General features: G+C 39.1%; 1 protein-coding gene across 2 annotated transcripts in view; it reads right to left on the reverse strand.

Annotated features, from left to right (window-relative positions):
- Positions 1-13,150, reverse strand: part of TSNAX (translin associated factor X) — a 30,170-nt gene extending 17,020 nt beyond the window's left edge. For both annotated transcript variants that reach the window (XM_033099752.1, XM_033099751.1), the window contains exons 1-4: positions 12,947-13,150; positions 12,385-12,489; positions 9,795-9,909; positions 6,662-6,792 (exon numbers count right to left, since the gene is read on the reverse strand). In XM_033099752.1, the coding sequence (XP_032955643.1) occupies positions 6,662-6,792; positions 9,795-9,909; positions 12,385-12,489; positions 12,947-12,962 (367 nt within the window). In that variant the 5' untranslated portion in view covers positions 12,963-13,150. The remainder of the gene's footprint in view (positions 1-6,661; positions 6,793-9,794; positions 9,910-12,384; positions 12,490-12,946) is intronic.
- Positions 13,151-13,395: the final 245 nt, after the last annotated feature.

A 13,395-nucleotide genomic window follows, 5' to 3' on the forward strand; every position in this document is an offset into this window, starting at 1 on the left:
ATATATTCAGAAAAAACTGTAAAATCCAGTAAACCAAAAGGACATCAAATTACTATGTTGGGCAGAGAAAAATTTTTTTATCAAACATATTTCATTGTCTTTGGCACAGAAAGAACCCGTATTTCCCATTCTCCCTTGAAGTTAGGTGTGGCCGGCAGACCAGCCATTAAAATGTGGCACGAGTGACCTATGCCCCTTCCAGGACTGGCCCACCCGCCAGTCCTATGTTGATGGCCTGGCCCATCTTGGAAACCACGTCCTGATGAGACAGCCCTATGATCCTGGGTCCCCGAATGACAAAGTGGGCAGAGCACACTCAAACCACCATCAAAAGCCTGGGCTTTAAGTGAGAAACAATTCCTATTCTAAGTCACCAAAATGTCAGTTTATACGTTTGTTTCAGTACTTAGCTTTACTTTAACTGACATCTCTGGCACACTTAATCTTCACTCATAAATAGATAAATTCAATTTTTAGCTATAGCTTTCCCTTCACTAAATTCTTTTATCATTCCAAAGGCTTACAGATCTTAATATCCTAGTTCATTTTTTCAGTGAGCCTTCTCAATTTTGCTAATATGCTGAACCTAAATCAAATTTCTCTGTACTGATACAAGGTTTAGAACTTCCCTAAATAGTCATACTGACCCTATCTCTGCTTCGTGTCTAAGTAACAGCCCCGAAACATGTTTTCTTTTGAAAGAAACAAAAAGCAGTCAAATAAAAATTTGCAAAAGCAAATCATCAGATAAAGGATTTGGTTGAACAAAAAAGAAGAGCCCTTTAAAACAGTTTTGTCTTCATTCGGTCAACACTTAATCAACACCTAGTAAGTGTCTGGGTTACACATCAGAGAACAACAACAACTAAAAATACCCCATTTGTTGGGACTCATAGTGTTTACATTGCAGCAGTGGGGAGAGGGAGAGACACAATAAAGAAATGTACTATGTAACAGGGGATTATAAATAATGCCAAAAGGGGGTAAGTGCTATTAAAAAAAAAAAGAGCAACGTAAGAGCTGTGTGTGCTGGGTTTGTAAGGAAAACCTTAATATTCTGGAGAAGAGGAGTTCAAGCAAGATAAAGCCCTCACTAGGGGTTAGGTTCTAAAGTCAGTAGATAAATTAAATCCAGTGGTACTCCTTACAAGCTTATGACCTTAGGCAAGTTGCTTACCATTTGTGAGCCTCAATTTCCCCACTTATGATGAAGTGGTAAAAATAACATCTGCATCGTAGGGATATTGCAAAGGTCATGAATATAAAGAATGATGGCTTAAAAAAATATCGCTAACTGGCCCAAAACACCCACTTACCCTATCATTCACATTCTTGGATAAGAGAATCAAAATATTAGTTAAGGTCTGAACTTTTGTACATCAAAATATCTCAACATTAAATAATTTTTATTACTCTCTCAGCGATATAAACTAAGCTAAAAATTTTTTTTTTCTTTGAGATGGAGGACCTTTTCCCCCAAATTGTTAATTTTTCAACAAGAGAGAAAAACAACAAAAACATGATAGGGCACAAAAATTTTTTTAAGTGACTTATTTCAACCCACTAATGATTCGTTCATTTGTTTAACCATCCCTTGGGACAATCTGTAATCTACTCTGATAAGAACTGTGTAGAAAACAGACCTAACTTTTTGTTGTTGTTCAATTATTAGTAGGATACTCACTGTTTGAGCTCACACAAGTATCCCTCGGGGAAATGCTCTGCGTGCCATTAGCACTATTCTTAATGAGGAAAAGCACAGAACTCCTTTAGTTCAATGCCAGAATTGTTTTATCTTCAAGTCCAAAGAACAACTATTTGGAGTAACACCAAAACAAGCACTTAACAATTACAAGCAGCAAGCTATTCATAAGCATCACATTGTTAATGCTACTCTAATTATAAATAACCTTATTTTATCAAATCAAATATCTGTCAGCAATTTTAAGTCCCAGATACCTCTTTATTTGACTGCTTCATGCCTCAAGTTTAAGAAAAAACATCTTTGTTGCTTCAATTTAAAGAATCTTGTTTTATTTTAAAGACTTCTTACGGAAAAGTGAGATATAGGGAATTCTTACATTTTTAATCCATGAGTAGGTAATCTTCAAAGCAAACTTACAAACAATAAAGGCCTAAAACAGAGTCTGGTGCTGATAGTAATCCTCGCTGACACAGATAGTGGAAATCTGAAGGAGGCCGCTCCCATGTAGGAACGCCCTGCCTGCCTAACTCTTTCCAAGAGTGCCGGCCGGCCTTCCGTCCTGACTTAAGAAAAGAAGTACTCTATGGACTCAATGAAATGTTCCCTCTGCCTGCCATTCTCCACTTCTCTGTTTTGTTCTCAAGTCAAGTGCAACTTTCCAGGTTTCTTTTCCTATCACTATCCAGATGGTCCTTGCCCTGGTTTGAAGTTTTTCCTTGTACTTTACTCACTGATGAATGATGGACATACGAAATAGACTCCAGGCCAAACAGAGCCAACCAGGATGCCCCACCAGATACTGGGGAAATTTAACTTGTCAGGATTAGTAGGACTTAACCACATACTAATACAGACTTGAGAAGTTTAATCTAAACATAACACCTGCGTTTGATGAAGTACCAACACTGTGAGAAAAACATACAAATTGTTATAAAAATACCTAAGTTTTAAGCATGGATGGAAGCCAAAAGTGAAGACTACTGTGGTTTGCTTGTATTATATGTATTACAGCCCCATGAATTTTTACAAGATAGAAAAAAAAATCACGATTATGGAAGTTATTCAGACTCCCATAATCCTTGCCTTTCATTATCCCAGTTAATATAATAATTAGAAGACGTTGTAGGACGGGGTTTGTTTACTTCGATGCAGTAAGACATTTAGACTGTACTTCTTCTTCAGATAAAGCACTTTCTAGGAAGTGAGCCCCAACTTGCTCCCCCACCACCGACTCCACCTCCCATTCACCCTCCAGATGATCTCTGCACCCGCTTATATAGAGCAGGACCTTTATGACCAAGCTATCTGTCTGCCATGGATCTATCTCCAGTGTGGGTAGGGCTACTACTGTTGCATATGGGGACAGAGCAATCGTGACAAATCACTGGGACTCTTTACGGCAGTTACTCATATAGAAACGACTGATAAATACCAGGGCTTCTGATCTAAAACCTACAACGTTCCTGTAGCCTGGAGAGGCCACTTCTGGATTCCAACCACCCCTGAGAACTGAGAGGTGAGTGTGCTGGGTGTCCCAGCTGACCTCCTCCCCACTCCACAGCCACTGGAAGAGGCGTGTAAAATGTGCAGGCGCTCAAGCAGAACCAGGCCAAGTGGCCACAAACGTAAGTTGCCCTGCCTTCCAACCAGAAACGAGAGTGCCCCAGAGATTCCTCACCGTGGGGGTTTGGATAAAGAATATCATTAATAGGAAAGGCATGGATTTTTTCACTAAACACGGCACATATTTCACCACAGAACTGCCATGAAGAGAATTATTATTGATGTAATCTCCTGATACAAAGAACTGCTCTGGAAGAGGGAACCAAGAACTCATCAGTCAACAGTGACTTTCCTTGTTAAAAAAAAAAATGAGCTCTAGGGTTCAGCCCTGTGGCTCAGGCAGTTGGAGCTCTGTGCTCCTAACGCCGAAGGCTGCTGGTTCGATTCCTACATGAGCCAGTGGGCTCTCAACCACAAGGTTGCCGGTTCGACTCCCGCAAGGGATGGTGGGCTGTGCCCCCTGCAACTAGCAACGGCAACTGGACCTGGAGCTGAGCTGCACCCTCCACAACTAAGATTGAAGGGATAACAACTTGATTTGGAAGGAGTCCTGGAAGTACCCACTGCTCCCCAATAAAGTCCTGTTCCCTTTCCCCAATGAAATCTTTAAAAAAAAGAGCTCTAAATTACCAACAATGAAATGTACAAATCTTAAACGTATAACTCAATGAATCTTTACATATGTACACACCTATGTATCCTCACCCAGATCAAAATATAGAACATTTCTATCACTCCAGAAGGTTCTCTCACGCCACTAGTCAGTAACCCCCACCCCCAGGTAAGCACTATCCTTTTAGCCTCCTGCATGAATTCTGCCTCTTTTTGAACCTACGTAAACGAAATCATAGGAGATACTCTTTTGTGTCTCATTCTGCCAAAAGAATGTAAGGTTCATAGTCACTACTGCGTTTATCATTCTCATTTCTATATAGTATTCCCTCGTCCGACTATACCACAATTTATCCATTCTCCTGTTGATGGATTTCTCTCAGTGATTTTTTTCAGTTTTCGGCTATTATGGCAATAGCCATTGGTTACGTAAGCCTCCAGTCTCTTGGGTCACACCCAGAAGTGATCATATGTATGCACGCGTTTTTAGTTAGATATTACCAACATTTTTAAAAGCGGTACTCTCACTCTTTATAATTTAGTCAAGTTGGTGAGTGAACGGTGTCTCGTCGTGGTTTGAGTTTGCCTTACTCGAGTAACAATGTTGAGCACCTTTTCATATGCTTATTAGCCATCTGAATATTCGTTTTTTTGAGGCCTCTATTCAAGTTTTTTGTCCATTTTTAAAATTGTTTGTCTTCGTTTTATTTCGCAGGAATTCTTCCTAAATACTGTATAAGAATCCTTTATCCGACGTATTTAAATGTCTTCTCTCAGACTTCCACTTGCCTTTTCACTTTCTTAATGCCTTTTGATAAACAGCATTGCTTAATTTTAATGAAATTCAATTGATCTATTTTTCCTATAGCAGTTAATATTTATTTGTGTCACTTAAAAAAAATCTTTCCTACCATGAAGACATTCTCATGTTTTCTTCTAGAGGTTTTAGCTTTCATGTCACCCTTCTTTCCACCATTACTTATCTCTTCTCCCAACCCAGCCAAATTTGTCATATTCAAGTTTGTGCCACTTGACAACACAAACTGAATTAATTACCTCTTTTATTATGTGTGCTATTATTTAAAGAAACAAATAAATCCGTTAGTAAATGATGACGATGGGAACGTACTCTCCTTTGGGAACGTACGACGACGACTCCTTGCACAACTGCCTGAGTTATCACTGCAGTTTCCAATAACACACCTGCAGCTTTACCCGGCCTATACAGGTACTTTCTCTCACTGATAGTAGAAGACATTCCAAGTGGTTGCCAGAGGCAGCAGTGGGAGGTGGGCGAAATGGGTGAAGGGGTCAAAAGGCACAGACTTCCAGTTATAAAATGACTAAGTCACAGGGATGGAATGTACAACACAGTTACTACAGTTAGTAATACTGTACTGCACATCTGAAATTTGCTAACAGCTCTTAAAAGTGCATCACAAGAAAAAAATTTCTATAACTATGCATGGTGATGGATGGTAACTAGACTTATTGTGATTATTTCACAACATATACGAATATCAAATCAATATGTTGTATACCTGAAACTAATACAATGTTATATGTCAATTATACCCATATATAGACAGTGAGTATTACTGAGCAAGAATAAACAATAAACGACATTTCAACACACTACAGGTCAACATTTCTGGAAAAGTGCTGAAATTATAAATGTTTAAACTAAAATTGGACACATATTGAGCAAATATGAAGTCATTTCCCACTGACCTGACTTCAGGGGGTCTTGACCTGAGCTCAGTGAAATCAACACTTGATAGAAAGAAACCCAGAACTTTCCTGTACTCCTGTAAGTATCAATCAACCTTTGACTTGGTCTCTGCAAATTTTAGGGTATGTCTGAATATACAGTCTCTCTCCTGTCATTGAACTCACGTAAGAAAAGGATGAAGAGGAATCAAGCACTTTAAACATTTATGCAACTACAGCTGACCCTTGAACATGGGTTTGAACTACATGGGTCCACTTACATGCGGATGTTTTTCAACACATACAGTTCTGTAAGTATATTTTCTCTTCCTTATGATTTTCTTAATAACATTACCTTTTCTCTAGCTGACTTTACTTTAAGAATATAGTATATAATACCAATAACATATAAAATATGTGTTAACCGACTGTTTACATTACCGGTAATGCTTCCGGTCAACAGTAGGCAATTTAAGTAAAGTTTCTGGGAATCAAAAGTTATATGCACATTGTTGACTGCACAAGAGGTGAGGGTGGGGTGTCAGTGTCCATAACCTCTGTGTTGTTCAAGGATCAACTGTAATTTGCAAATGGTGATACCAACATCCAGTACTCTCTGGAACTTTTTATATGAATACAAAGTCCAGCGCTGTCCTACAATCCCCAATATGGAATCACATTATGAGATGTCTGGGTCTACCCTACTCAGTGACACATTCTCTTTTCTGAACCTACTAAATATGAAACTTACAGCCACCACTGAGACACACCGTAGTGGGAAATGAGATGTGCCCTATCTGAATTCACCCTACACACTCAATAAAGGTCATTCTATTGAGTCTGCTTCCTCAATTACTTTACTAACAATCCATCAGACTATTACTATACGATCAGAAAAATAAAGCCAATTATATGTCTCTGGATTACCTTTATATTACTATTCAGCAGTTCCAATTTTTTTAAGCCAATAATATTTCACCAACTATCAATTAAAATTCATGCAATTTACATAGAAATCATGTAACATACTATTTCTTAAAAACGTTACCACTGAAGAGAACCTACGCTTACCTGTAGTTATGGCTCTGTGGAACTGATGCATGTCTTCCCCTGAGAGTTCCTGGGCCACCTGCAGTATCTTTTGTCTGACAGCATCTAACTTAATTTCTGATTCAGTCAGTATTTCTTCCATGTCAGGAGCACTATAATCAAGATATAGGGAACTTTCAGAACATCAGCCAGATGCTTTATAGTGAAAAACTGAAATAATCTGATTATCAATTAACATAGGACTACATAAATATTGTATTTGGATACTCCCAACTCAAAACTACAACTTATTTTATTAAAAGTAAGAAAAAACATGGAAAATGCTGTAACATATTATTAAGCAAAAAAAGTGTACAAAGTTGTATGCATATTATAACTACAAGAAAAATTATGTTCATAAATATATGACATCTACGGCGGCCAGGTGGCTCAGTTGGTTAGTGTGTGAGCTCTGAACAACAGGGTTGCCAGTTCGATTCACGTGGGCCAGTGAGCTGCACCCTCCACAACTAGACTGAAGACAATGAGCTGCCGCTGAGCTGCCCGCCAGATGGCTCAGTTGGTTAGAGTGCAAGCTCTTAAGAACAAGGCTGCCGGGTCAATTCCCGCATGGGATGGTGGGCTGTGGCCCCTGCAACTAAAGATTGAAAACGGCAACTGGACTTGGAGCTGAGCTGCACCGTCCACAACTAGACTGAAGGACAACAACTTGGAGCTGATGGGTCCTGGAGAAACATACTGTTCCCCAATATTCCCCAATAAAATTTAAGAAATAAATAAATAAATAAATAAAATGACATCTAGAGATGTCTGCTTTTAGTCAGGATAGAGTAACATGGACAAAATTTATCCTCCCACCATAAACAACTAAAAAGAAAAAAACATGTACCAAACAATGGTTTTCAGACACTGGAAAACAAGCAGCATGAGACAGTGATCCTGAGAGAAGGGTGAAAAAAATGACATGTGCCCTATAACTGTCCTATCTTACTGCCTGGAGAGTTTCTAAGTGACAGGCAGGAATGAAAAACTTACGTAGAACCTAGGAGTCTCCCTGAGAAAATATTTTGAACTGAATGAAAATGAAAAAATAAAATATATACATATAAATTCACGGAATGCAGCTAAAGTGTACTTAGACAATTAAAAGGGAAATTAATAGCACTAAATGCCTGCATTAGAAAAGAAAAAAAATCTCAGTTTCTTCTTTGATCTAAGCTTCCACCTCAATAAACTTGAAAAAGAGGAGCAAATGAATCCAAAGCAAGCACACAATAGGAAAAAACAGAAATCAGTGTAACAGACAAAAAAAAAAAAATAGACAATGTCAATGCAATCAACATTTGGTCCTTTAAGATGAATAAAACTGATAGCCACACAGATCAGGAAAAAGAGAGGAACAAATTACCAACATCAGGAAGAGAGAGGGGATGTCACTACAGATCCTACAGAAATAAAAGGACAATAAAGGAATGAGATGAAATGTAAAAATTCCTTGAAAGACACAAAATACTAAAGCTCACTGATGAAAAAAATGTATCTATTAAAGAGTAAATTTGCGATTAAAATATGAAATCTACTAATAGTAATCTTCATGTACTCTGATTTCTTTCATAAATATTTTCACTTTTTCTGTAGTTTATAATATCTTTAAAATTTATTATTTTCTGTTTACTGATCAAAAAATGTATATACAATATGGTTACAACTATAATAAAAAACAGTACATAAAATATGAAATCTGCTCACTGACACTAGCTATCTTTGGGTATTATGACTGGTTTCTTTCATTCAGTAACTTTACTGTTTGTCATTCACTATTTTTCTAAAGATTATTTTCTAAGTTTACTGTAATGAGCATTTATTATGTTTTGGTGGACAAATACATACAAGATTAGCTTTTTCTGTCACAGTTCTATTATAAAGTGCTCAATATTGATGGCTATTGTTTTAGAATTTTAATTTGTATTGAGAAAAAGTGTTTATAATTAAAAGTGTTGCTTCTTTCCATAATACAAGCTCCAAAGTAAATAAGTTATCTGAGAAATTGGTCAAAACCAAGCAAAAACTAATTTGAGTCAGGTAAGATTAACAATGTCTCATTCCAATAAAGCTATTACGGCAAATTTGCTTCTACTTCATGGACTAAAAATGAAAAGTATTAGCGAATTACCTTAAATGTTGTAAGTTAGTGACTGGAATACTTTAACAGATGATAAATTATATTTGGTCTTCCTTACATACTCCAAAAGAAAGATGAATAGTGTAAAGCCAATCATAGCTATCCCTCTAGAGACATTTATTAGAATTTGTAACAAGAATCTCTCTTGGGGAATTGCAGGGTGTACACTTTCTACCCCCACGTGGAACAGAGAAGCAAATAAAGCTGGTCAAATGAAATATGAACAAAGAAGCAAAGACAAAAGACGGAGATACCCAGCTGCATTCATAAAATATTCCTGAATCTTTGTAATTCACCTCCCTACTCTGCTTAGGCTAGTCTAAGCTGGTTTCTTTTACCTGCAACCAAGAAATCTATGAAATATACATAGCCTACCTGGAAAAATAAAAAAGTCCTACAGAAAGAAATTTCAAAGAAAATGTCTTGGAGCTGAAGGAAAAGGCATTTTCAAAGAATTTAGTAGTCAACACTATCATATACTGCAAAAAATATAAAGTAAGAAAACAGCAAAAGAGTATGCACTACATTTAGTAATACGAAGGCAACAAGGGCAATCTCAATAGTTGTGAGGCAAAACGGCAGATTGCAATGAGTTGAAAATGAATGGGATGGTTAGTTAAGCAGACTTTAACATTTACCTAATATTAAAATTTTCACATATATTGCCCAAGTAAAGCTTCAATAGGATCTAAAAAACCATCAAAAATTTAACATTTTTACGAAACAATAGCTACATCAATGAATGATTTTAAGAGAACACAAAATCCCTGGCTGCTCTGAAAATATGAATTTTTCTCTATTTTCATTAAAATGTTTGCTCTTAAAATCTGCCTGCTGCTAACATCCTCTGATCCTGATGTTTGCAGAACAAGTTACAGAATATTCTAATGGCTAGTTACTGTCCAGTGAGGCATAACGCATTTTATATCAAACAGTATCCCACTGTAACAAATTTTAAAGATATTTACTCACCTCGTAATCCTATGGAGGAGAAAAATTGTCCTTTTACTTTCTACAGTTATATCCCGACTAAGTTTTACAAGTCTCTCATATTTGTCATGTCTTGCATCAAGTTCCTGCTGAAATGCTAAGAATACATTATTATAACCATAAGCATGCATATTCTATAATTAACATCTATCAAACAACATTGTTACTATGCATGATAAAGCAACTATTATTTACTCTATAAAAATAATGAGGACAAAATCATCTTTTTTACTTCTAAAGTACTTGGAAATCAATGACTCTGCTAATAGCCAAAATATTCTTCCTTTAAATAGATGTGAACTGTATATGTTGTAAAAAGTATCTGGTCTATTAAACATGAGATTATCACAAAATTATCACATATAACTACTTTAAAAAATTATTTCCAACTACCTCCCTAAGTAACGTAAAGTTTTTTAAATTACTTTACCATATACAATATAAACATTCCCCAAAAAGAAACTAGAATTTAATTAAACGTTATAACTTTTGATAACATCAACTGTCTAAAGTTTCAAGCTCTAGTCATTGAAACACCTGTAAACCATTTAACTCTTCATAACCACTTTATTTCAGAAGCATTGTCACACCAAAGATGCCTGTCCCGTAAGGAGCACCCAACAGATGTATTTTGCATGAATTAAAAAAAAGAAAAACCCAGAACTTGAATAAACCAGTAACCAAATTAGTAGTTGACAAGGGCCTAAATACATCTGGTCTTTTATTATTGAGATAACAATTAGGCTATGAGTTTTGTCTAATAGTTCAAGACAACCATTTACTGATTATGAATATGTTAACGACCACTGTGAACTAATTACTATGAATACAAAGTTAAACAAGACAGTTCCTATCCTCAATGAGCTTAGTACAGTAGAAGGCAGACATATAAACAAAAAATAAAATGTGACCATGCTATTATAAATATATGTAAAAGGTTCAATAAAGCAGGAACCACATTTTTCTGGTTCACCACTAACACATGCTAGAATACAGTGGACGTTCAATAAACGTCTCATGACTGAATGAATGGATAATGAATGAACAAAATGTTTGTCACCAAGTTTCCTTGAGAGAAAAGTCAGAAAGGCTTCAAAGGGAAAAAGCGACTTGAGCTAGGTCTTGAACAAAACCACAGCAAACCAGAGGGACAATGGGGCACCAAGTTAGAAGGAATTCCAAGCTTAAAGAACTATGTGCGAAAAGGTAGGCAGAAGCATAAAACAGCAAAATCAGCTTGGAAACAAGCCGCTGTGCGTGTGTCAGAGCACAAGGGCGGGAATATCGGCCAGGCCCGCTGTCTTCCTCCAGCCACAGCACAGCGGGAGCCCTGTGCTCTGTCCTCAGTCACGACCAGTTCTCACACCTCTCAGGTGCTGTGGTGGCTCTACAGTATGTTCACAAGTTATTCCTCCCTTCAAAAGGTGGGACCTAGTTCCCTTCCCCTTAAATCAATGTAGCAAAAAGTGCATGATGTCTGAGATTGGGACATAAAGGGACTGTGGTTTCCTCCTTGCTGTGTGTGGGAAGCCCCATGCCATAACATGAGGACACTCAAGCAGCACTATGGAGGCTGGCTGTTGGCAGAAGCCCTCCCTTGTCAATAGCTGGGGACCCTCGGACTCCAATGCAGGCTTCGGATGACTGCGAGTTAGAACCAACAGCTAAGCCCCTCTCAGGTTCCAGAACCACGGAAACTATAAGGTATAGGATGGCGAACCAGAGGACGAAGAATTTTGTTTCATGTTTTGTTTTGAAATGTGGAACACCCTGACGAAGTTAATATACTGAGAAAAGGGGGGCCGTGCATACACATATATCTATGTCCATGTATGATTTACTAATAGATAGGAGTCCCACTCTGTGCAAAGTGCTAGTCAATACAAAAATATAGTCCATCTTCAAAAGTCTAGTTGAGGAAACACAACCAATACACGTTAAAAAAATGTTAAATGTATGTATAAACACACACCTGATACACGTGGTCATGTGCCACCTAATGACGTTTTGGTCAACAATGGACCTCACATACAATGGTGGTCCCCTAAGATTATAACGGTGCTAAAACTTTCCTATCACCTAGGGACTTCACTGCCTTCCTAACGTGGTAGCAATGCATTCCTCTCGTGTTAGTGGTGCTGCTGGTGTAAACAGACCTACTGTGCTGCCGGTCACACAACAGTCCAGCGCGTGCAATTACCGTAGGAGGCTGGACCTCTAGGTGTGTGTCCGCGCACTCTGTGTTCACAGAAGGATGAAATCACCTTACGAGCATTTCTCCAGGTCATTAAGCAGCACGCGTGACCGTGTGTGTGTTTATCTGTATGACATTTCATATTAAACAATGTTTACCTGTGCAACTGTAACGGGAAAAAAGGGCAAGACACTTGTACTCTTGAATTTCATGGCAGACCTAGCACCATCCAAAACCTCCAGGAAAAGTAAAATGTTCACATATGTACATCTTACATTCTTAGGCGTTATTTTTTCCTTGTGCACAACACTGGCTAAACAATCTTTGTTACAATCTCTTTCTCTTCCCTTCGCCAGCTTAACACTACAGAGAACTTACATTTGAAGGCCAACATCACAGGTGAAGATGAATTAACATCCTTCCCTTCTCTTCTCTGGTTATGTGGGAAATTGTCATGCTTCCTTTTCCTGAACCCTCCAGATCCTTACGTAGAGAAGGAGGAAAAAGTCGGATAGGGTTCCTCCATCACCAAGAGGCGACAAAACATAACGCAGGCAGGCAAACCCCTTCTTTCCGTTAATACCAGACGCCCACAGGGCCCTCGCTTTGGAGGCCTTCTCAGCCTGATGCAAAAGCCCCGCGTCTTCTCCCCAAACCTCCAGCTCCCTCCGCCAGGCCTCCCACCCACGCGCTCCCTGATCTGGCACAAGGTGGAGCAATTACTGAACTAACATTTGTAAAAAAACAGCTTGAGGACCCAGGAAAATGAGAAGTGTAAACAAAGCCAGTGTGGCCCGGAAAATCACCAGGGCCGCCGCCCCTCACCCCGAGCCTGCAAAGGGAGAGGGCATCCCTCGGTGAGAAGTGGGAAATCCGACCAAAAGGCTGGACATCCAATCCCCTCTGAATAAGTAACACCCAGCGCTCTTGAGAACGCCACCTTCTTTGTTGCTCATGTCGTCACGGCCAAAGGTGCGACGAGCCGCGACTCAGGGCCTTGGAGCCGGGGAAGTGCGCAAGGTGACGGCCGGAGAGCCTGCCGAGGCGCCTTTTCAGCCGGCCGACGTCGACGCACGGACGGAAGCGCGCGCCCGCAGCCACTCAAACCTCCGCCTTCGTCCTCGCACACTTCCGGCTTGTATCCCAGCCCCGCCGCCACTGACTCCGCCCCGAGCGTGGCCCGGGGACCTCGTGCCTACGTGCCTTCCTCTTGCCTGCCCTCTGCTATGCCTGAAGGCAGGAGCGACGCTACACGCTTCACTGCATGCGCTGCTAATAGATAAGGCGATGCTTCATCCTGGAGGGGATAGCGGTGTGAAGGTGGAAAAGCGGCGTTAAACGTAGGTGATTTTTTTTTTCTCAAGGCGCCTTTGGGATACCCTCGCGTTC

This window comes from Rhinolophus ferrumequinum, chromosome 27 (genome assembly GCF_004115265.2).
Source record: "Rhinolophus ferrumequinum isolate MPI-CBG mRhiFer1 chromosome 27, mRhiFer1_v1.p, whole genome shotgun sequence".
Taxonomy (NCBI): Eukaryota; Metazoa; Chordata; class Mammalia; order Chiroptera; family Rhinolophidae; genus Rhinolophus; species Rhinolophus ferrumequinum.